Raw genomic sequence first — 25,188 nt, forward strand, 5'->3', positions numbered from 1 at the left:
AAAAATGTTAACCCTGTGCTCTTCTATGAGTTTATAAGTCGTAGCTCTCCATTTAGTCATATAAATACTTAAAACGAATTTTCCACCCAACTCTAGGTTAGGGAACCAGTAAGTTTATTAGGGTTACTTACAGGAGCATAGATGATGTCTCAAAGGCAGCTGCATCATTAAAAACCCACCCTTAAAGTAGCTGATGACTTCTGAAGGCTACATCCCTGGAAGACTCTTCATTCCTATTGCCTTGTAGGGAGCTTTGTCAGTCAGAGAATCTCTTTTCCCCAACTATTCATTTCTGCTTATATAACCTTATATACAAGGTTATATAAGCTTTTGTGACTCATAAGTTTCAGGAAGTTACTGGGACTTGTGAGTTGTTTACTTCCTGGGTCTTGATTAGTCTCTCTCTAGGATGGACCATTTTAATTTGCAGGAAAGTTGTAAGTTATGCTTTGATTTAAACATTCTTTTTAGCTGGGCAATGGTGGTTCATACCCATAATCCCAGCACTTGAGAAGCAGAGGCAGGTGGATCTCTGTGAGTTCAAGGCCAACCTGGTCTACAGGGCTAGTTCCAGGACAGCCAAGGCTACACAAAACAAAAAACCAAACCAAACCAAAACAGACAACCACAATGTTTTTAAATTATAGAAAGAACTTTAAAGAGTGAAAAGTCATTTTTAAAATTTCATTTCAAAACTTTGACTTGTTGGACTGAGTTAAGGGAATATCTCTGGCTTTCTTGTTGTTTACTGCTGTTTTTAAGGGGGACGTACTTTTCTGGTGTCTTCTCCTCAGGATTTGTACTAGGTTATATTCATGATCTTCTCTAGCCTCCTTAAATTCATATGTTAGAACTTAAGTTCCTACTGTGATGTGACATCACAAGGCAAGGGCTTTGGGAAGTGACCGGGCTGTGAAGGTATAGTGCTCATAAATGCAATTAATACTCATGCAAAGGAGCACTGGTCACCCAGCAGTCCCTTGCCTCTTCTTGCCTGTGAGGATGCAGTGAGAAGATGGCCTCTGATGAAACAAGAGATGGCCTTCCCCAAACACCAGCTCAGCAGCAGCCTTAAGCTTCCCAAAGAGATCACTTTCTCTTGTTTCAACATTAACAGACAGCGGTGGTTTTTCCAGAAACCCAAATACTAAGGCCTCATTTTATATAGATATTGTTTGTTTATATTGCTGTTGATGATAGTGGAGATACTGATGGGGCTGTTGATGATGGAGGTGATGGTGATGGCAGTTATTATGTTGGTGATGATGATAATAATGATTTATAAAGTCCTTATCTATTGGCGCTACATCAAAATCTTTTCATATTATGATCCCCCTGTCTAAACAACCATCTAGGAAAGAGTGATTGTTTCTCTTCCAGAAAGGAGTCTTAGACACCAAAGGTATTAAAATTCTTTCTTTTCTTCCTTGTCCCCTAGAAGGTGAGCCACTCTGACAACTATCCTGCCTTGTATGTGACAGACTCTTGTCTTGGAGAGGGTGTGGTGGAATTAGTATTTTGTTCATGTGAGGAGGTAACTGAGCAGTGATTTCCTCTAGACCAGATGGCTAACGTGATAGAACAGGACAAGAGAGAATATTTCAATTCAGAGAAAGTGCTACCGGATACCAGCCTTGGAGAAAGGAGTATTATTAGCATCGATACTTTTCTGCAAAGAAATTGAGCAAAAATATAGCTTTTCAGGCGAGCCCCAAGTCGCTGTGGCCCTGTGACCGAGGATGGGCACTCCACCCATACCTTTGTTAACCTTTAAAGCCTATTCTTGGATGTTGCATTTTCAGAGCTCTCTGTAGGTTGGAGAGAGGATGCTGCCTGAGGAGGGAGGTGGTGATAACATTGCTGTATATGACAGCAGTGTGTGTTGAGAGCAAAATTACGTTCAGGTGAGAGCAAGTTGGTTGGACTGTTTCCTAGAATGTTTTCACATTATCCGTTTTCCCCCTTAAAACAAAATGATGATATGTAATTGCCATGGTCATTTGGTGTTGTAATATGTGCGGCAGGGCTGTGTCCCCAGCACCCAGCCGCCCACATGGCGAGCTTATGCACCAAAATAATTACAAGGAAACTATATTCTTTTAATCACTGCCTGGCCCATTAGTTCCAGCCTCTTATTGGCTAGCTCTTACATATTGATCTAACCCATTTCTAATATTCTGTGTAGCACAACGAGTTGGCTTACCAGGGAGGATCTTAACCTGCATCTGTCTGGAGTGGGAGAATCATGGCGACTCCTGACTCGGCTTCTTTCTCCCAGCATTCTGTCTGTTTACTCCACCCACCTAAGGGCTGGCCTATAAATGGGCCAAGGCAGTTTCTTTATTAAATGAAAATAACTCCTCCATCATTTCCCCTTTTTTTGTTTAAACAAAAAGAAAGGCTTTTGGTGATTTAGAACAAGTTTCACATGATAACATGACGGCATGTTTACACGCCATTGTGTTCTCTAATTCGGGAAGCGTAGTTTGCTAGATCAATAGTTCTCAACCTGTGGGTCAGGACTCCTTTGGGGATTGAACGACCCTTTCGGAGGGTGTGCACGTCAGAGATTCTACATATCAGATATTTACATTACGGTTTGTAACAGTAGCAAAAATACAGTTATGAAGTAGCAGTAAAAATAATTTTCTGGTTGGGGGGTCACCACAATACGAGGAACTGTATTAAAGGGTCACAGCATTAGGAAGGCTGGGAATCACTGAGCTAGATCTTAGGACCCCCTCCCCCATGAGATATTCGGTATGGGCAAACTGTCCCCCCCCTCACCTTCCTCCTCTAAGCATCAAACTCACAAGTGTGAACGGGGTGCAGCCGGTTGTATAGCGCTTGCCCGGCAGGCAGGAAGCCCTGGGTTGTTTCCCTAGCACCCAATAAAACGAATGCGGTGGTGTGTGCCTATAATCCTAGCACACTGAAGGTGAAGGCAGTAGGAACTGGAAGTTCAAAGTCATCCTTGGCTACCTAGCAGAGGCCAACTGTTGCCCCACACACAAAACAAAACACACAGCAACAAAATGTTATCAACCGGTACAGCAACCGTCAACCTTTTCGGTGGAAACTGACTCAAAACTGTGCAGAGAAGATAAAAAGATCGCAACGAGGTCCCGAGTCTATAGTGTGCCACCAGGTTCTTCACTGCGTGCAGCACAACTATATTAGCACTGGAGGATGTTTTAGAAGGAGTGATCCAGTACCTCCTCCCAGTTTACCACATGATCTGGATTTTATTCATAAAACAGGACTGAAGAGGAGCTGAGTTCCTGCTGTCAAGGAGTGTTAGCCCTGAACTTGGTCTTGCCAGGAGCTCACACCCAGAAAGGAAAGCTCTTTGCTCCTGGTCTGACACTATCAAAGAGTTGATTTCTTCTGTTTTGTTACCCTGTCTCCAAGTGTTGGGTCACAGATGCAGGCAGAATCCTTCCTGACTTACTATGCTTTGCCCTAGCCTGGCCTCCCTGCCTAACAAGTGTCACAGGTGTGGCCATTCCACACACACACACACACACACACACACACACACACACACACACACACACACGCCGAATGGAACAAGACGTGGTCATTGTGAGCTGACTTTCCCAGTGTCCCAGTTAATGCCAGAGCCCTAGGTCCTCAGCAGGAAGCTGCTATTTGAAAACATCCATGCTTTGGGACTTCCTGAGTTGAGAACGGTATTTATAGGTTATAAGTTTGTGCCAAATGACTAGATGCACTAATAGGCAAACTTGGTGCAATCTATTTTGAGCTCCTACAGCTTAAGAATTTATGGTCAGAATTTTTATTTTCCACGTACCCTTTCCCTTTAAGAGGGAGGAAAATGATCTTGAACTAAACGACTGAAGTGAGTTGTGCAAATCCCCTTTGCTATTAATCCCAATGAGGTGTTAACTACAAAGTCCATTTAAGACTCTTTAGCATTAGCCTTAGAGAAGAAGGCAGTAAAATAAACAGTTAATGGTCTGAAGCCAGCCATTCCCTGCACTTTAATTGATGCTTGACCACTGCATTCCAAGGATAATGGCTGGGCCCTCCTTCACTTCTCATTTGCACCAAGGGGGGCTTTGTAAGAGGCCCGGTAATGATTGGAGAACACTTCCTTACTGTGTTAATGAGCACCCCTAGGCAGCAGCAAGAGCACTGTGTGCATTTGTGTTTTGGGAAGATGGGGGGAAGGCAGAAGAGGAGAAATGGGGGGAGTGGGAGGGGAAGTTCAACTTTTATTTGTCATCCTAACTAGTTCCTTGTGGGTAACCTTTGTAGGGTTGCTTTCACCATTTTAGACCTCAGTAGGGAAATCATCCAACCACATTCCAGACAGAAGTGAGCTGCTCAACATCTATTTTCCTCCCAGCCTCCTTTTTCCTTTTCCAGTATCTAAATGACAAGTTGAACTCTGCAGAGAGCTCAAGACCTATTCCCACCATGGACCAAAATTTTCTCTGTGATACAGTCATAGTCCTAACCTAGTGTAGTTCTCTGTGCTTTGTAAGAAATCTTACTGTGGGGCATGGCAGCTCACACCTACAGTTCAGGTACTTAAGAGCTGAGGCAGGAGGATTGCTGTGTATTTAAGGCTAGCCTGGGAACATCAGAGACCCTGTCTCGATCACCCACAAAAACACACAAACAAAGTAACTAGCAGACCAGAATCTAAACCACCATTCTACCAGTTAAAATAAAATAAATGAAAAGAAGAAAAAAGAAATAGAAAGCTTAACTTTTCTCACCAATTCTGCAATTGAAAACATTTTGTAGATTTTTTTTGTGTTTTTTTTTTGTATAATTATGGCCTGGTATTGATACACAATTCAATTTATAGGCTGGGTGTAGTGGCACATGTTTTTAGTCCCAGCATTTGGAAGGCAGAGGCAGGAAAAGCTGTGAGTTTGAAGCCAATCTTGTCTACACAGTAAAATCCAGGACAGTCAGGATTTCATAGAGAGACTGTGTCTCAAAAACATCAAAATAACAGCAACAACAAAACCAACCAACCAACCAAACAAACAAAAAACAACCAAAACAAATAAAAGCCTAAACAACAACAACAACAAAACAAACCAACAACTAACAAAAACTAAGCAAACAGCTCAGTTTACTGACAGACACTACATCTCTGGTCTTGGTGCTGAGTCCCCACTCCTCTCTTCTCTCCCCTGTAGCACGCTTCTCTGTTCCTGTACATTTGCTATCATCTGTGTTTAGATGGCACCAAGCTTTCCATAAGCCCTCATGTTCCAGACTACCCATGTCCCGTGTCTGGCCATTACATCAGCTTGACTGCCCCACTGGGGTCTCATCAGCATTTCGGGAGCAAGCCTCCTAGAGATTCCCCATGACCCTGTGGTCAGCCTGACACCCATGTATACACGTGGGCATCTCCAACTGAACTCTAATTTTTTTTTTTGTGTGTGTGTGTGTGATTGTAAGACAAGAGCAAATGAGAGGTGCATTTGAGGGAGGATGCTGGAGGAACGGGAGGATAAAGGGAGGGTTGGATTTGATGAAACACATTGTCTCACATGTGAAATTCTCAAGCAACACAATTAAAGACTGTTCTTTTATTCAAAAGTAAAAATTTAAAAAGAAAAGATAGAAATTTGATAAGGTGTATTTTCCAAGTTTATTCTTTGCATATCCTTTATGCACAACAAAGTCTGAATATTCATATATTTAAATCTGGAAGGCATTTCAGATTTGATGTTTGCAGTAGAAATCTTGACCCATTTACTCTCCAGATACATCTGTCTACATCAAGTGTTGTTTCTTCTTTTCCCTCACACCCTTTGTCCAATCTCCAAGAAAGACTTGGTTTATCTTCCCTTTTCCCTACCCTACTTCCTCCTGTCTCTCTTTGCATTAGTGATTATCTCCTGTCTTTCTTTCTTGCTTTTAGTTTCTGTCAGGCTACAACTAGAACACCTTCTTTTTTTTTTTTTATTTTTCCATTCAAAAATTTACACTTCCTCCCCTCCTCCCATTCTTCTCCTGCTCCCCCCCCACCCTCCTCCCTCCCCCAACCAGAACACCTTCTTAGCCTCTTGTGTGCCACAAGTTCCTGAGTGTTTGAAAAGACCACAGAAAATTCTGGTACTGAAAGAAGTTCCACAGCTTCTTCTCTATTGACAGCTTTCGTCTGGCCCCTGGCTCTCATAGTGCTGGAGTGGAGACAGTTCTTCCTAAGTGCCTGTCTTAGTTAGGGTTTGCTACTGCCATGAAGAGATGATGCCATTACCACAGCAACTCTTATAAAGAAAGCATTTAATTGAGGGTGACTCACTTAACAGTTTCAGAGGCTCAGTCAATTATGATCATGAAGGGGATCGTGGCAACGTGCAGGCAGACGAGGTGCTGGAGCTGAGAGCCCTACATCTTGCAGGCAACAGGAAGTCAACTGACTGTCACACTGAGAGAAACTTGAGTAAAAGACACCTCAAAGCCCGCCCCCATAGCGACATACTTCCTTCAACAAGTGCCACTCCTTTTGGAGGCCATTTTATTTCAGACTACCACAATGGGTGTATATTATTAGCAATTGCATTACATATCATCAGTGTAAGAACACAGCTCTCATCTCAAAGGGGACGAGAGACAGTTTATTCTGGAGTTGAATATGAATGAGCAGGGCATGAGAACACAGATCAGGTTCCCCCAAATCCGAATATTATGTTCCAATATTCCAACAACTTCATGAAGTTCTTAGAGTAACAGGACAAAGGATAGCATGCATCAAGAGGCTTTCCAAACATGTTGATGGGAACAGCAAGTAGGTAGGTTCCCACAAAGCAAGGGGAATCTTTGCTGCTGGACTCTGATACTAACTCATGACATTATCGGCCTTTGGGTTGGTAGAAGCCGGGGCTCTATTTGTAATCCCCAAAGGATTTACCTAATTTAAGCCTCAAGGATAATAGGTCAAAACACAGAGGCGGGTATACATAGCTATTTTGGGTTAGCAACAACTCAAGATACAAAATTCCAACACTCGACAACCTTGGAGGTTCCAGTAAGACAGTCAGCCACGTGGGATGTTTGATGTAGGGGTCTCTTTTTTCTCCCCTAAATGAAATGGGGACTTCATTTCCTAATACGTTGATTTCATATTTTATGGAAGGTAGAGTGGCGCCATGTACTGTATGTTTCCTCTGAGCATGCCAGGATGCTGTGACGGGTGATCACACTGGTTTCTAGCTGCTCTCAGACGACCACGGCCCCAAAGAGCCTTCTTTCATGGAATGAATTCTGCTTCATTTTGGATTCTTCCTGGAAGGGGCACGTGGAATTTCCTAAGTGCTCCTTTGCTCTGACATAGTTGCTGTTGTTAAGAAAAAAATCCTAAGACGGGCAGCTCCGCCGGTGCAAAGAAATTCAATTAGATCAGATAAAATTGAATTAAAATGCCCGTCATTTTATTAAGTACGACACTCTCGGGTCGCCAAGTGTATGGCGGGGAGACAGGAAGCGGGGAGCCCATGCAAACCCACAACCGCGTGTTTCTCCTCTGGGAGCCCACTTAAATACCCTGTGGTATTTAATGCCCCTGGCATGCTGGGATTTGGAGTCCAGACTAATGCAACTTCCAGGCCAGGGGGCCTGGGATGGATGCCAGGGGCTGGGGGCTACGGTCAAGATTTAACATCTGTTTGATGGAAAAATTGCACAGGACTAACTGCTTTCACTCTAGGGTATTCCAGGCACGTCCCCTAGACATCACCAAAGGGAGGTACAAAAACTTAGTGAGATTGCACTCTGACCTGGTGAGAGTAACTAGTTACTGTTCTCAGTGCAGGCACACAGGGTGGTGCACATAAGCTCTTCCTTTCAGTGACTCAGTTTAAGGGACTGGAGAACGTGACTGGGTAGCAACAGGTACTATGATGATGCAAGTGAATCTGAGAACACTATGTATGTGTGTGTGTGTTCATACATGTGTATGTGTGTGCACGTATGTACGTGTGGAGTCTAGAGGTTGACACGGGGTACCCTCCCCAATTGCTCTTATTTTTTTCCATTTTATTTTGTGTGTATAGATGTTTCGCCTGCAAATATGTTTGTTTAACATGTGAATGCAGAGGCCTGAAGAGGACCTGGATCCTCTGAGACTAGGTACAGGTGATTATGAGCCTCCATGTGGGTGCTGATAATCAAATTCAGGTCTTCTTCAAGAGTGGCCATTGCTCTTAACCCCTGTGCCACTAATCCCAATTGCTCTTCTTTTCTAAAACAATCTTTCGCTGACTCTGGGATTCTGCTGTGGCTAGACTGGTGGGCCAGAAAGTCCCACGGATCATCCCATATCTCCTCTCCAATGTGGGGGCTACAAGCAGAGTCTCCATACCTGGCTTGCCCCACCCTGTGCCTCTCCTTAAAATTTAGTGTTGTGAACTTAGGTCCCCAAGCTTGCCTAGCTAGCATGTTAGTGACATAGCCATTCCCCCACCCAGCATCCATATTACAAAGTTTTATTTAAAGAAATGCCTCTAACTGGGACAGGAACAACGTCATTAATAGTTTAGTAAGGCCTTTAAGGCCCCAATACTCATGGTTTTCTTAAGCATATACAGACAACACAAAGTTCTTCCTTTCTGAGTTGCAGTAAGAATTTCAGACATACATAGTGAGCAGGGGAGTAAAGACAAGTTGCTTAGATTCCAAAACCACATGAATAAAATGTACTCCGGGAGGCTTGCACGAATGCCTCCCATTCCAAATGATTGTCATTTCAATGACTTTATGAAGTAATTGATTAGTTTTTCTACCAGATTCTTAACTGGAAGCACATGCCTGAATTACGCCGGGGAATCTTTGTCGTTTTTAATTATGCATTTATGTAGGTGTCTGTGTGTGACGATGTGCATATAGTGAAATTTTTGTTTACAATCTAACAAATAAAGTTTGCCTGAAGATCAGAGTGCAGAGCTAAGCCACTAGTTAACCATAGAAGACAGGCAGTGGTGGCACACACCTTTAATCCTAGCACTTGGGAGACAGAGACAGATGGATCTCTGGGAGTTCAAGGGCTACACTAGATTGATCCAGTCTCAAAGAGAAACAAAGTCAGGTGGTGGTAACTCACACTTTTAATCCCAGCACCAGGGAGATGGAGACAGGAAGGGATATGGCTGGGCAGAGAGAGGAATTTAAGGTGGGAGGAGACAGGAGCTCAGAGGCAATCTGAGGATGCAGTCTGAGGGTTCATAGAGACAGTATCACCTCTTCAGTCTGATGCTTTGGTAAAGGTAAAAGGTCTCTCTAATGACTGACTGCACCACTTCTCTGATCTCCCAGGCAAGCTTTCTTTACTAGGTTACAAGCAAAATACCACTACGTGTGCATATGTGAGTGCCGGTGCCCATGGGTCCAGAGAGGGCCAAAGATACCCATGGCCCTGGAATTGTAGGCAACTGTGAGCTGTAGAATATGGGTACCGAGAACTGAAGTCAAGAGCAGCAATCACTTTTAGCCACTGAGCCAGCTCCAGCTCCCAGGAATGCTTTTCAGAAAACATGTCTGCCAGGATTCTACTCCAAATCACAGATTCTTTGTCATGTATGTTTGTGTCTGGAAATACGTAGTTTGGGGAATGTTCTGCAAGATTTTGAAGTTTCTCTCTTCATTGTTGAGAATTGGACCTATCCTATACATGTTAGGCAATTCTTCTACTATTGAGATTTTTACGTTTTTTGAGACAGTCTTACTAAATTGCCGAGGCCAGCCTTGAGCATGTGATCTTCCCACCACAGCCTCCTGAGCAGCTGGGAATATAGGCCTGTACTCCAAGGCCTGGCTAAGGCTACTAGTCTCGATACCACTTAAGGAACCATTACTTGTGACTGAAAAGTTTAGAGTGACCGGAAACAAGGGTGGCTTGTCTTTTTGTTCTCGTAGTCCGCTTGGCCACCTCATTTGTAGAAGTGGACTCCTCCAGTGATCATTGAGGAAATGGGAGCAGATTATGTAGAAAAGTACACATTGTGTACTTTTAACTATGTACTTGTCTGAATTATTGCTGGCTAAATGAATTTAATAGTTGAATAGAATTTTAAAGCATAGTCTTTGGAAGAAAGCCTCGTCTACATAATTGTAGACCATTATGTGTTCTAAATGTTCAGTGAACAGATGAAGTAGGTTTTAGAAAATTAAAAGTATTTAATGTGAAATGTAAGAACAAAGCAAAGATATGAAAACCATTTTTATAACGATTGATACCATATTTTGTCTCTATTATTTTATGTGTAAAAAACGTCACTGGGGATAAGATCTCATTTTCTTTTTTTTTTTTTTACACCTTTTATCCACCAGGGTAAGTGTAAGGTGCTAATAACCTAGGATTTTTGCATTCCAATCATTGCCGTTCTTCAGGATTTGAATAGAACATGGGCAGGCGTGATGGCTCATTGGTGAAGTGCTTGCTTTGAAATCACATGACTTTGACCCTGAGAATTTGTGTAATAAAAGTTAGGTGTGGTGATATGGTCTTTCAGTCCCAGACGTAGGGAAGCAGCAACAGCTGGATGCCAAGCACTTGCTGGTCACCCTGCCTAGCCTACTTTGTGTGTGCCGGGCAAGTGAGAGACCTTGCCTGAAAATAAAGGCGACAAACATCCGAGGGACAATACCTGAGGTTGTTATAAAGCTTTCTCATGGCCATGCATTCACATGAATGCCCATGACACGCCCCTATACGCACACACAGCCCCCACAGTGGACAGAGTACATATTTCATAAGGCATTATGGAACTCTTTTTTGGGCACCATTTTTGCTGCTTTGGCTCTTTGTGCCATGTCTTGACCTGATCCATCCCTTCTCTGAGACCTGTTCTTTGTCACCAAGGAGGTGTCAGTAAGGGTGGCATAAGAAAGCGCCACCTAAGACAGAACTGTCAGGGACTGGTGCATGACATAAGCTTGAGCACGGGCAGACCCAGACAAACTCAGAATGCAGTGGAATATCGAGAGAAAGCCTCCAAGTGAGGTGAGATCAGAGAGGGATCTCTGGTTTCTGAGTGGGAGAAGGAGAAACATAGCCAGCAAGGGAGAGTGGGGAAAGCATCGACAGAGTTGGGATCTGTAGGGTGTTTCTGCAGAGTGCAGAGACTCCAAGGAACAAGTCATCCACTTCCTTCTTCCCTAAAACCTCTCTACAACAGAGGTTCAATAGGAAATACTAGGAAGAAAGCAACCTGCTCTCCATGAATGAAAATACCACACTATACTAGAAACCCACTTCTGGTCTCCACTGGGATACCAAGTTGCCACAATGTCTGTGCAGGGCATGGGGGTTGGGGGAGATAGTATAGTGTCACCAAGGCTTGCCTGGCTGTTCATGAAGTAACAGGAGCTCAGCCCAGAAACTAACTTCCCACAATTGAGGACTAGTTCTGAGAGCAGAGTGCCTCCTCAACATTCCTGACAACCCACTTATTCTGTCAGGGAATAACTCCCTTCATCCCTCCCAATTCAAGGTCTGCTTCATGCTTTGCTCCGTGATTGCCCTCCACCATTCAAAGGAATGGAAAATGAACCGAGTATGTTGAGGAACACTTTGATCAAATCTGTGCTAATGAGCCTTAGGAAATAATACACGGCACCTCGGAAGTGCAAGGGCGTCAAAACTGAGAACACTCTATTTAGAGGGTTGCTCATTTCTCATCTACAGAAGCAACATGTTCTTAAGTGACCATCATTAAGGAGAGGATGCTGACTGTCCTGCAGGCAAGGCAGACCCAAGACAGGCTGTTTCTTACCCAGTTTCTTATTTTACTGCAATGTACTCAGGAGAAAAAAAATATGTCTATGTACGTTCCTGTGCCTCAGGATGATGAGAGGAATAGATTGTTAAAAGAACTTGGATACAGTAACCATGAAACCCTTCTGGGATTATGTATTATAGGTATCTAGTCTGACAATGCCTGTGTGAAGTTGTCATACCTGAAACATAAGTGAGAATAGAATCTTGAAAACTTCATTACATGAAAATTAAATCATACATGACTATAAAATGAATACATGGCTTACACAAAAGAATTAACTTTTTGCATGACATATGCATGCAATCTATCTGTCTATCTATCTATCTATCTATCTATCTATCTATCTATCTATCTATCTATCTATCTATCTATTGTTATATACCCAGATTATCTCTTCGTGTGTGTGTGTGTGTATACATGCCTGTAGAGAGACCAGAAGAAAGTGTCAAATCCCCTGGAGCTAGAGTAACATGCAGATGTGAGTTGCCTAACATGGCACTCTCTGGGATGAGCTGATACAAGATGGGATCTTCAGAAATTTCCAGAACTTTTGAGTATTCAGAGTACTCAGGAGAAGGAAGCAATGAGTACCACATGCATTTTCTCTGTGGGTGAAGACCAGGGTGCAAACTCAGAAGCTGAATTCTAAGATGAAACACAGAGATGGGACTGGCAAGCAAAGTGTCTCTCACAGGACAAGGGCAGGAGAAAAACAAAGTGATAATGGCGTGCCTGATATGCCCCTTCTTTGTCCTTGGTAAATTCTTTTTTTTTCTCAGTTTTTTATTCTTTTTTAATTAAAATTTCCAACTGCTCCCCGTTTCCCATTTCCCTCCCCCTCCTCCCACATATTGCCCCCTCCCCCTGCTCCCCTCCCCCATCCCCACTCCTCTTCTCCTCCCCCCAGTCCATTCCCCCTCCCTCTAGATACTGAAGAGCAGTCCAAATTCCTTGGTAAATTCTTATGAAGCTTGGAGAGACGGGTGCATCTTAGGGACCCAAGGTCTGAATGGACAGACACCGTGTGCCTTAATTTATCCCTCCACATTACTATGTTTATCTGACTTTCAGACTAAGTTCAGCCTAGGAAAAGTTCTAGTTGTGTTGAAAGTGTGTTGGAAGAACTTGCTTTACATTTCTTGTTATCCTGTTTCCTTTTAGGTTTTGTGAATGATTCTGTTGCTAAGTCCATCGTGGCCTTGCGTTTAACTCTGGTGGTGAAGGCCAGCACCTGTGTGCCTGGGGGCAGCCACTCGAATGACTTAGAGTGTTCAGGAAGAGGGAAATGTGCCACGAAGCCATCGGAGGTAAGGGACACGTGGTAGCTTCTACAAATTACTATAAATAAACAAATATGTATTTGTATATATGAGTAGGCAACACATAGATATGCTTTTCCATATGATTTTCAAAGTCACTGGGGTAAGTTCTGTGCATCGATAGACCTTCTTGAATAAGTACGAAGTTGAGGTTCCTTCTGGTTGCAGAATCAAGAGAAACAGAAGAAAGTAAAAGTCATCACACTCATTTATATCTCAGATTCTAATACCATGGCCGTCCCCTCCTCAGGGTAGTTACGGAAGTGAGAGAACAGCAAGAGAAGGTGTGGAGAAGAGGATGACCTAGTAGATTTCATCTTTGAGGTGTCGGCATCATAAACATCATGGAGGACCTGTGTCCCATTCCCATTTTCTTTGGTAGCTGTGGTCCCATGGCACTAGGTCTCTTGGGAGTGGGGCAAGGGCTGCAGATAGTTTACTCTCCTGCCTTCTTCCTTCCAGTATGGACAGGAGTCAGCTACCAGGCCAGCAAAGGGCCATGACATTCACTGGGACCATTATCCCTGAGTCTCAGGCTCCCTTCAAGCCTTTTTGGAAGATGGGCTCTAGGCACCAACTGGAGCTCCCAGCAAGGGTGACAGTGTTATTAATCTGGTTACCTGTTCCACTGGGGGTACCCGTTCCTCCCACTGCTTCCTACTTCTGCCTCTCCCATATTCTTGTTTATTTTTTCTCTTCATTTATATGCATATTTCCACCAGAGTAATAGTTAAACAAACACGTGTTCTCCAAATACCACGAGGCTGTGACTTTTTTTAAGCCTGCTTTTAGGGGATACATAGGTAAATTCTCTTGGCTAACGTTGGTATATTTTATAACAGAGGTGTGAACTTTGATGAGTGGAGGGAATGGAGCTCACTAACAAAAGGAAGAGGCTTTGGAATGGTAATTGTCACATAGAAAATGTGCAATTTTACTGTTTTAGACTTGATATTGCAATTGCTCAAATATGCCACTCTCTTGTGAGATGTTCCCTGAAAGAGGCAGAGTGTGGTAAGGAACTCAGGTCAAAGTGGGAATGCTCATTTCTGGTGAATCTGAGGAAACAGATGTGAGGAGGGATAAGTGCTGTTATCCCCTTCTACTGAGAAGGAAGAGAGAGAATGTGGAGAATCAGGAGGGAAGCATGACCAAGCAACACCTACAAAGCCAAGAGGTTCTTCCATGTCTACCCCTTCAGGACAGCCTGCTTCCCTTCCAAAGACCAACCTCTTTATCAGTGCCCTTTATGGGGGGAAATCTACAAGATACTGAGTGTTCCCTCAAGACGGTGAGAGCTGGGCTGACAGCTGTAGAGGAGATGAGGAAGCGACGCAGAACCTGTTCAGTGAAGTAGTCCCAGAAGAGAGGAAGAGTGAGAAGTTACAGAAAGTGTCATGGCTTCCACATGAGCCTGCGGAAAAGATGTGCACAGCCCCCACCCTTACTGTCCCCACTGAATTGTTCTGAGGCCTGATTAATTCTGACCAAGGCAACATCAGCAAAGAGAACGTCTCAAATGACCGCTGCCACTCTGCAGGGTTTTAAAATATTTGTTTTATCTTTTTTTTTTTTTTAAATTAACTGACAAAATAACAGATTTCCTTATGGCCTTTTCCTATATACTTCCTTGGTGGCTGATCTGCCCTCCTTGAAACCCTCTCTCCTGTCTCCCCACTCCCTGCTTGCACCCCTTCACCCCCAACATTCTTTCTTTTTCATATCGCTTGCGCTCTATTACCCACCCCACTTCTTTCTCTCTCTCTCCCTCTCACAGGCCCCTTTCTGGTTTCCTGGCCTCTGACCGCACTCACTGCTCCATAAACTATAACAGAAGCTGGGATCCGCGTGTGGGAGGGAGCATGCAGGTTTTGTTTTTCTGAGTCTACGCTACCCCAGTTAACATATTATCTTCCAGTCCCATTCCTTTCAGAAGTTTTCATTTTTCTTTACAATTGAGTGTTTCTGTCATGTGTGTGTTTATCACATTTTTATTATCCATCCATCTGTTGATGGGCATCTAGGCTAACTCCATTTCCTGGCTACTGTGAATAGAGCCTAATGGACATGACTGAACGAGTATCTCTGTGGTAGAATATGGAATCTTTTGTGCCTATGCCCAGAAATGGGAGAGATGGGCCAGTGGCTGATGAAGCGGGAGGCCTCATTTTCCTCTTAGTTTTCCAATGGCTGGCCTTTCAGGGAAACATTTCAGTAGACGGCAGGCATCATGATGCAGCCACATATTGTGGGCATGCACTGAGGATATGGGACTCCTAGGAGGCAGCTCTAGCCAGGAGACTTTGCTTGCATTCAGATTCATTGGAAAGGCTGAAGAGGTGTTTAGCACCTGGCAGATAGCTTAGAAAAGCTTGCCAAACACAGAATAAAAAGACTCAAAAGCTGTGATGGGGAGCCCACAGTTATCTTGGCAGGTCATTTCAGAGTGAGCACATCTTCACTGGGGACACGGGCTTCTCTGAAGAGCTTCTAATGCTGTGCAGCTCTCTCCTCTTCCAGCTGAAACCATCTCCTTGCACCATGTCAGTTGTGGAGTCTCACTGCTATTGGCTTTGCGTTTGCCTTCAGAATATTGTGATCAGTCAGCTTATTGGAGTCAGTGTGCATGTGTATCTGCGCGTGAGTGCATGCTCATGTGTATCTGCGCGTGTGGGCTCGTTCATGTGTATCTGTGAGTGTGTATGCCTTCATTTGTATCTGTGCATGTGTACATGTTCGTGTATGTCTGTGGGATATGTACTTGCATGTTTGCTTGTATGTGGGTGGTCAGAGGCCAACCTTAGGTATCTGCCTCAGTCGCCTTCATTTTAACTTTTGAGTCAGGATCTCTTGCTGGGCTTGGGGCTTACCAATGAAACTAGGCTGGTTAGGCAATGAGCCCGAAGGATCTTGTCTCCATAGTGCTGGAATCACAAGTGTGCATCACTGTACCTGACGTTTTATACAGGTTCTTGGAGCTGAACTTGGGTCCACATGCTTGTGTGCAGGCACTTTCCAGACTGAACTGTGTTCCTGGCCCCTGAGCCAATGATCGCCACGTCTGTTGGAGACCTAACACCATGTGGTGTGTTCTTATCCAGGAAGGAACTGTTTCCTGTAGACAGGGCTACTAGCTATGACAAGAACGGGGGGTGGAGGGGGAATGGAAAGGTAGCTATCTTTTTTCATTTATTTGAGTTCTGTATCTTCTTGGGCAGATACGGTGACTTAAGTATTTTCAGGGACAAAGGACCATTGTCATTGTGTTTCTTTTTATTGTTCCCTACAGTCAAAAGTTACACAGTCCAGTCTTCCACTCCATGCAAAAATCTACTTTATAGCATGAGAAAAATAGAACTGTATTTGGTGATTTTGTTTTATTGTTTCATTTTATATAATTTTATTAGATCATCCATCAAGACAGAATGATTCTGTTATTTCTGCACTATTCTCGCGAGTAGTTGAGCTCATTTCTCTTTCCTGTCAGATGTGTTCTGGTGGGGGAATATTTCTCAGTTCCAGGTTGACAGGTGGCCATGGTTGCTCTTCTTGGATACCCTACCATTCCTAGAAGGACCTTGTATGTGTTTGCTCCTACAGAAGCAAGGGTGCTTTGTGTTGGTCCTGTGTCTGTTGGAAGGAACTTGACTATTGGCTACCAATTTCTTTTGTTGAACTTTATTACTAAGGTTGTCCTGCTAACAGTGGTCTCCTTTGATGATTGACCCCTTGATTCTCTCTCTCTCTCTCTCTCTCTCTCTCTCTCTGTGTGTGTGTGTGTGTATACATACATGCATGTATATGCTTGCACATATGGATGCCAGAAGTCAATGTGGGTAACAGTCCTCCTGTGCTGTCCACTTTGTTTCTTAAGACAGTGTCTTCTCTGGCCTGGACATTACCAAGTGTTCAGGGCTGGGTGGTTCTGATCCCCAGAGAGCTGTCTATTTCTTCTAGGCCAATACTAGCATTATAAGTGCTTGCCACAACACCTGTTTTATTTTATTTTTTTAAATGTGGGTTCTGGTTATCAAACTCAGGTCAATATTCTTATAAAATAAGTACTTTTATGACTGAGCTATTACCCCACCTCCCCTTGGTTATCTTATAGGGATTCTTTCAGGAAGGCAGCATGGGGCGTTTGAGTCTGCTCGGAACCAAGCTAGATGGCATGGACCTTGTCTCTGAATGGAAAGAGGCTTATTAGAATCTTCCAACCATGTGGAGCCAATAGAATGACATAGGAATAGTTTATGCCACTGTGAAATCTTAGCAAGTCCTAAATCTAGTGGCAGGACCCTGAAATCTGGAGGCCGCAGAAATAATTGCAGTTGAGTCCTAAGACTGTCTGGTGCAGAATGGGGGTGAACAAGGTCCTTTGCTGTTGGGATTCCCTCTGGCTTGGGGACATTAGCCTTTCATTCCAGGCAGGTCTTCTCCTGGTTGATGAGGCTCAAACTTTAGGAGAGCAATCTGTCTTACTCAAGACCTATTGATTTCAATGGAAATCTCATTCACAAGCACCCTTTTCAGAACAAGATCCAGAATAACGGGTGGCCGAATATATTGGCATCGTGGCCCAGCCAAATGGATGTGTGAAGTTGACCATACAAAAATCCCCTATACCACTGATTCTTGGTTGCCTCTTTCGATGTGGTTCATTGCCTTGTACACAGCCTAAGAGAGTATTAAAACAGTCCGCTGCCTAAGAGCAGCCTGAAGTCACTGACAGAAGGTTGCCTTTCAGCCTGTCGCTAGACTCTGATGCTATAGCTGGGTAATGGAAGGAAAGATGGTCCCATGACCGGAGACCAGAGTGTGTTCACCGTCGCCCCTTTCATGCTGATTCCCCATGAGGAGTGCACTCCATGTTTTCATTCAAGGATTCTCCTGTTGATTTCCATAGGGAGTTAATAATGAGCTCAAGACAGGGAAGTGATGGGATGGAACAATGGCTGTCTTATCATTTTCCCACTTGTCGGCTTTGTGTCCATCAATAGGTAAAGGGGCCAGGGCTCTGCTTTCAGGGAATTACCTAGAACTTTCCCTAGCTCTTGACTTAGGAAGGAACCCGCTGACCTTTGGCATCAAGGCTGGGCTACCAAAGCCACACACTGAGACTTTGCTTTGAGAGAGAACTCAGTGGGCATGACTCTTGTGTTTTGTGAGACCATGTCTTAGTTTGGTCTCCAGGTATGGAACTGGAGTCCTGGCCTTGTGGTACCTCCCTCCCTACTCTTGAAGTAATCACAGGTTTGTACTCTCTGGAATCCTGTTGGACACATGGCCAGACCGAGTTCCTCTATGTAGCCTTGATTTATCAGAAATGAATTTCTGAGTCACTGACATGAACCAAAGGCGTTACCTACCATGCTTGACATCCCTATTTTCTGTCCCGCATGGCCTAGGTAGGACTCTGCCTGCCTTAGGACAGCTCCCTTTCCTTTCACAGATTCTGGTGCCTTTTGCTAAAGTTTCCAGGAAATCCCAGGTCCTGGGCTTGTTTATGTCAGAGTTCATTAGCAAAGGAATGACGGGGAGTCACAAGCAGTGTTTCCAGCTTCTGCGCCCACCCCCAGCACCTGTCTGGCTCCGTCAGATCTCTGTAGTTTTGTTCTTGCTTTTGTTGATTGCTGTCTGAAATAACCTGCCTGCCCGCCCTCTGGATCTTATTCTCCCAACTTCCCCACTCGAGTTAAAGTTCAACTCCAAATATCTTTGTTTCCAGAAGGATCACTAAGCAGTTTCTTTGGAGTCTGGTAGTACTTTTTTCATCTTTTGAGGGAATGGGGCTTTTGACTTGTGTTTATGTATTTATATGTCTGTCATGATTTGTACCTAACTCATGTCTGGGTTCTTGAGGGTCTGTTCAGCACCTAGGCTTCCCTAGGTTCCAGGGGACACAGATGATGTCTGGAAATCATGGCCTGGATGTTTAGAAGGAGCCAGAGGCCTTGGGAGCAGCATGGTGAAAGAGTTAGTGATGAAGAAGAGCCCTTGGTTGGGTGTGTGTGCAGAACTTTGCAAGTATTCTGTGAGAGCCTAGAGATATGCCTCTGATAGGCCCAAGAGTGTGGGGGTGGGCACCCCCACAGCCTGTGATGGTGGGCTCCCTCACCTGAGCACTCGACTCCAAGACATTCTACATCAGATACAACAAGTAACATAGCCCTTTGCTTGTGGGAGCTGCTATAGGACCGTGGGCTGAGCAAGGAAAAGAAATTTATGAGTGGAAATGTGGTAGGGAACCAGTGCTTCAAGCTTTGAGGAAGATGTGCAAACTCAGCTTTAAATTGGACAAGTCTAGGGACATGGCAAAAAAAGGGGTGAGTTTTGCAAACACTGAGTCAGAAGAAAATACTCTCTGGTTGAAGACTCACAGTTAGCAGGACCTGGAAAGTTGTAGGCACAACCAGAAAGTTGTAGGCACAAGTGGCTATTCAATATCACAGCCCTTTCTCCAGCATTTCAGAAAGGAACAGGTCAGAATGGTTGAGCCTGTGACCATTTGACGCTGTCCTCCTGTTGGTTTGAAACCATCACTATGGGCGAGCCTCTTTGTAGGTGGCAAGAAGGGCAGACATAGTTGTCATAGTTACTGACCGTCAATGCTCTAAGAGCTAACTCTTCACATTATTAGTGTAAGGCAGAGGCCCTCATGAGACCTTGAGAAAATGGGCACTCTGACCTGTCAGGGTTGTGAGAAAGCACTGGGGTGGAAGGGGAGATGACAATTCACAGAGAATCAAAGGAGTAGCCACTGTTGCTTGCGTTTAACATCTGAAGGCTAGCTGGCTGCCAATCACTGCAATGTAGAAGGACCTTCACACTCTGTTTAGTGTGCAATGGGGTCAGGTCCCCCAGATTCTGCCAGAGCTCTGGAGAAATCTCTCCTTAAAGTATGGAGCAAGACACAACAGAGAGGGTGCTAAATAAAATAATAGATAGTAGTGACACATGCCTGATGAACCAGTTAACAGGTGATGTATTATAGAAAACAATGAACACACACACACACACACACACACACACACACACACACACAGGGTATATGCTTTGGATGTGAGGTCAAGGTAAAATTACACATGCAAAACTCCCTAAACGAGTGTCAAATCTCCTAAAATTTAAAACAAATTCTAAGGCGAGGGTATGAAATACATTTAGATAACTTAAGACACCTTGCCTAGCCACACCCCCACGGGACTCTGCAGTGATACAAACTGGCCAAGGTGCTGGGAGTTCATTATTAGCTAATAAAAGGAGGTGAGATCTCAGATGTCACTTGCAGCAAGTAACCGCTAGACCTCAGATAAGAAATATTTTTGTGAATAATAAAATATGAGTTCTAGGAAACACATTAACCACAGAGGTCATCACAGTAAGCGTGGGCTAACTGTCACTTTTTCTTTTTAATGGGCACAACCAAGCTCGTCTCGGATTTCGTCCGTGCGTGTTTGAATTATCACTCTTGGTGCTGGTGTAATTAAAAAACCATCTCTGCCTTTCATGTCCCAGAACAGAGGGATGACAGTATTATTGCCTGTGCAGAAATATGGCAGCATGCTTGAATCACTGATTCTAAATTATTTCAAGAGATGATTCTAAATTACATCTCAAAGGACAAGTGTCTCATTGTGCTTTCTATCCGGCGCCAGTGTCTCGTGTAAAGTTGAAATGTATCTATCTCCCGGGTCTAAGAATTACGGAGACGTTGTGGAGCGCTGGTGGCATTCCAGATGCATTAGGGGAAAGATTATGTTATTGGTTGACATTTTCAGGGCCGTAGGATTTGGAGTAGAGGTGTTTTTTAGAAGCCTCTCCGTTCATTTGTTTTTTTTTTTTTTTCAACACTAAGAAAACCAATGTTGTGAGACAGATTGAAGTCGTTTACTCAAGGCCTAAGAGCTAATTCATGGAGGAAGAGTGTGAAGAGGAATTCCTGGACTTTTGGTCCAGAGTTCCTCCTATTGGGCCACACAACTTGTCTGTTCTTCCTGATTCATGTTTCTGCCTTCTTAAAATTTATTCATTTTATGTATGTATGTATGTATTTATTTATTTTGAGATGGGGCGCCATATAGCCCAGGCTGGCCTTGAACTCATATGGAGCTGAATATGACATTGGGCTCTTCCCTTGTTCCCCCATGCCCAGTCTCTCAAGACTTGTCTCAAGACACTTTGGGGACAGTGGCTCCATTGCATTTTCAGTGTCCTCGTGCTATGATTACTGTTTATAAGGAAATCCAGGCCTCAGATGGAAACACATGTTTTGCTCACTTGGCATTACCGTACACATTTAGACAAGACATTTCTCAAGCATTCATGCACATAAGTCCTGTAAGGAGGACCTTGTCAAACTGTATGATCTGACCCTGGGGGTCTAGAGTTGGACCTGAGGTGAGGTACTGGGCATGAGGGATGGGGTGGGGAGAGCAGGATATTGAAGACATGCTATCCCAGCTCCTTGGAAGGACCAAGGGGACTCAACTAATTTCATCCATGATTTTTTTTTTTTTGACATACATTATGCCAGGGACTCAACTTTCTGGACTTTGTCTAGAGCAAAGTTTGAGAAAATAATGCCTTATAGTCCATGTGTTATGACACAAGGCTTCACAAAGGGAAGAAATGCCTTTGGCAGAATTGTGTCAGGGAATAACTAGAGTTCATTGATTTAGTTCCTACCTTTGTGTGTACATTGGTGTGTGTGTGCGTGCGTGCACGCACGTGCAAGCGACCTCGGATGCACGTGTGAGCATGTGAAGGCTGTATAGGTTGACATCAGAAGTCTTCCTCAGTCATTCTTTACCTTATTTTTTAGAACGGGGCTTCTCACTGAACTTAGAACTCCCCAGTGGCTAAGCAGCCACTGGCTTGCTGGCAAGCCCTAGGGACTTCCCATTTCTGCTTCTCTGTGCTTGGATCATGGGTGGTACCCCTGCATTCAGATTAGAAACTGGGTCTCATGATTGCACAGTGAGTGCTTTATCATCTCCCCAGCCTGTAATTCAACACAAGAGCAAGAAATACAGCACTAAAGGTCTGGCTAGACTTTTTGCTGAGAGATAAAAAAAAAAAAAAGCCTCCCTGGGGAAGCCTGGCAGGAGTACTTTTATTGTTTCTGCCTCTCTGAAATGCTGAATTTTCAGTTCATAAGTCAGTGAAGCACTAGTCCTATTGGGAAGATGTGGGTAAGCAGCTGTGTACCTGGAGGGCACCCACAGCGGGCACTGTGCCCTTGCTTAGGGACCCGAGCATTACCCTAAATGCTTGATTCTACAGCTGAAGTTAATTCGTTTGACTCCTTAGAGGGTCTATTTACCCTCCCCAACATCCAGTCCCTCAGCCAGTGTGATCTGAGTGCTTAGTCTGTTAGGCGATTACCCCATTCCTTCTGTAACCTTACCTTACAGTTTAAACCTCATCCCAAGCTGTGCAGTGTTGGTGGCTCCCCAGTGACCATTTACTTGTGTCTGTGGACACAGCTGTTAGGAGATAGAGCAGCTGAACTAATTTGAATTGGGACAGGACCACAAGTAGGCTCTAGCATTGGCTTCTGATGTGTCCATATGGCAAGCATTGTTGCAGGCTATCTTCATGGCACTGATGGTCACACATCACTTAATAGTGGGGATGTGATCTGAGGCATGTTTTGTTAGATGACTGGAACATCACATAGTGGCTTATGTAAACAAAGCCAGCTTGATTGATTCATTGATTAATTGATTTTCTTAAGGTAGGTCTTGCTCTGTATCTTTGACCATAGTAAACTTTTTGTGTAGACCAGGCTGACCTTGAACTTTAGAGGAATCATCCTGCCTATGCTTTCTAAGTACTGGATAACAGGTGTATACTGGTTTGTGTGTGTGTGTGTGTGTGTGTGTGAGAGAGAGAGAGAGAGAGAGAGAGAGAGAGAGAGAGAGGGAGAGAGAGAGAGAGAGAGAGAGACTATGTTATGGTATAATTATGAAGGTCAGAGGACAACTTGTGGGAGTCGGTTTTCTCCTTTGCCCATGTGACTCTCAAGAAGTACTAAATTCATCAAGTTTGGTAGGAAGTGCCTTTATCCACTGAGCCATCTTGTCGACCTAGAAGATGGCTTTAATATCAGTAGGTGACACAGTATTATGGAACACAATGGTACATGCAAACTATGTGACCAAGATGCCCTGGTGAAATTGGGGCATGCGGTATGTCCACAATTCTTACCCTTGGGAGGAAGAGACAGGCTGATGGCCAGTTGGAGGCCAAGCTGAGCTCAATAGCAAGAGCCTGTCTCAAAGAAAACTGAACTAAACAAGACAAAAACAGGCAACCACAAAGCAAAACAAAACAAATTGATTCCATGTATGACTGCAGTGGAGGGAAGTCTACTGGCCTTGCTGAGCAAACCCGGGCACCCTTGTGGACTTTCCACGGCATTTCTTTGCACTTGACCCATTTCTACCTGCTGAGTTAGAGACTCTCCTGCAAATGTCCTCCGGTTGCCACGTCAGTGTGGGGCTGACCTATTGGGAGCTCACCAAGGCCAGCTGGACTGTGACTGAAAAAGCATGGGATAAAACCGGAGTCTCTGAACATGGCGGAAAATGAGAGCTGATGAGAGGCCAAGGACAATGGCACGGGGTTTTGATCCTACTTCATGTTCTGGCTTTGTGGGAGCCTAGACAGTTTGGATGCTCACCTTCCTAGACCTGCATGGAGAGGGGAGGACCTTGGACTTTCCACAGGGCAGGGAACCCTGACTGCTGTTCGGACTGGAGAGGGAGGAGAAGAGGAGTCGGGGATGGGGGAGAGGGGCGGCAGGAGGGGGAGGGAAATGGGAGGCGGGGAGGAGCGGAAAAAAAAATAAAAAACAAAAGAAAACTAGCACTCTGAAGCAGTAGATATTCCTCACTTACTTAGATTAATAAAAGTCCAAAATCAGCTGAATAAATTATGTTTAGAATTCATATCATAATTTTAAAAAAAACTGTCTAGGGTCACCTAACTCAGTGGTTTTCAGGCATTTATCTATCTATCTATCTATCTATCTATCTATCTATCTATCTATCTATCTATCTATCTATCTTGGTCTTAGGCCTCCACTACATTGTTAATGAAGCAGCTTTGGAGGCTAGTTCTATCTGCTGGTACCTACTGTAGAAACAGGCTGAAGAAAAAGTTATCAATCCATTGAATTAATAAACTCATCATGAATTCACATAAACAACACCTTCTAAATGAAAAATAGCTACATTTCTCAAAACAATAACAACATAGTGAGAGAATGGCATTTTTTTTTCTTTTACAAAATTCTTCAAGGTCTGGCTTCAAAGAAAGCAGCTGGAGTTTTACAGATTTACAGATTGCTTTTCCATGCAAGTTGTCACCATGTGGTGTTTTGGTTTTGGTCTGGGAAGAAAATCAGCCTCACACAGGCGTTTAGTTGGAAATGGGACAAAAGTTTTAATAGCCTTTTCAATAATTGTGGATATTCTTGGAAAGTCTACAGAGCTTGACAAGTGGCGAATTCTTAAAGGTTAATTGAATGTGGATGGGATCTGAGACTCTATCAATAAACTTTTGTTACATGACAATCTGCTGGTCTGTGTACAACTATTTTGCTCGTGAATGGGGCCCATGGCATTGCCCGTCAATCATATGGAACATATTGCCTTGCTGAGTTTTAAGCAAGCTTCCAAGTGTTGATACTCTCTGTGATACCGTGTTAAGAAAGTCACAACTGTGGTTAATGTTGCCACCAGTTTCATCAGAAAAGCCTTTAAGTTCTGGGAATCTGCCAAGGTATTAGTGGAAGATAACAGCTTTTCATGACTCTCATTTGTCCTTGAAAACATGGATTTTTACCTCTGACAATGAAGACTCTTGGTTATTGTTCTCAAAGTAATAGACTGAATTTGCTCATTTGAGAGAAAATAGCATGTAGGCAGGTTTGGGTAAATACAGTTGGTCTTTTTGCCATTATTTTAAGGAAAAGGGAGTCCAGAGTGTTTGCTTGAGATGGATGACCTTTGGGCTACCAAGGTATAAGGCGTGTTTCTCGTTTTCTTCTGGTTCTAGAAGAATGAGAAGATGCGTGCCTGAGGGCTGAGAAA

General features: G+C 43.9%; 1 protein-coding gene across 1 annotated transcript in view; it reads left to right on the forward strand.

Moving 5' to 3' along the window:
* Positions 1-25,188, forward strand: part of Dner (delta/notch like EGF repeat containing) — a 298,176-nt gene that overhangs the window by 126,876 nt on the left and 146,112 nt on the right. The window contains exon 5 of the mRNA XM_057761704.1: positions 12,933-13,078. Within this exon, the coding sequence (XP_057617687.1) occupies positions 12,933-13,078 (146 nt within the window). The remainder of the gene's footprint in view (positions 1-12,932; positions 13,079-25,188) is intronic.

Source organism: Chionomys nivalis, chromosome 2 (assembly GCF_950005125.1).
Source record: "Chionomys nivalis chromosome 2, mChiNiv1.1, whole genome shotgun sequence".
Lineage (NCBI taxonomy): Eukaryota > Metazoa > Chordata > Mammalia > Rodentia > Cricetidae > Chionomys > Chionomys nivalis.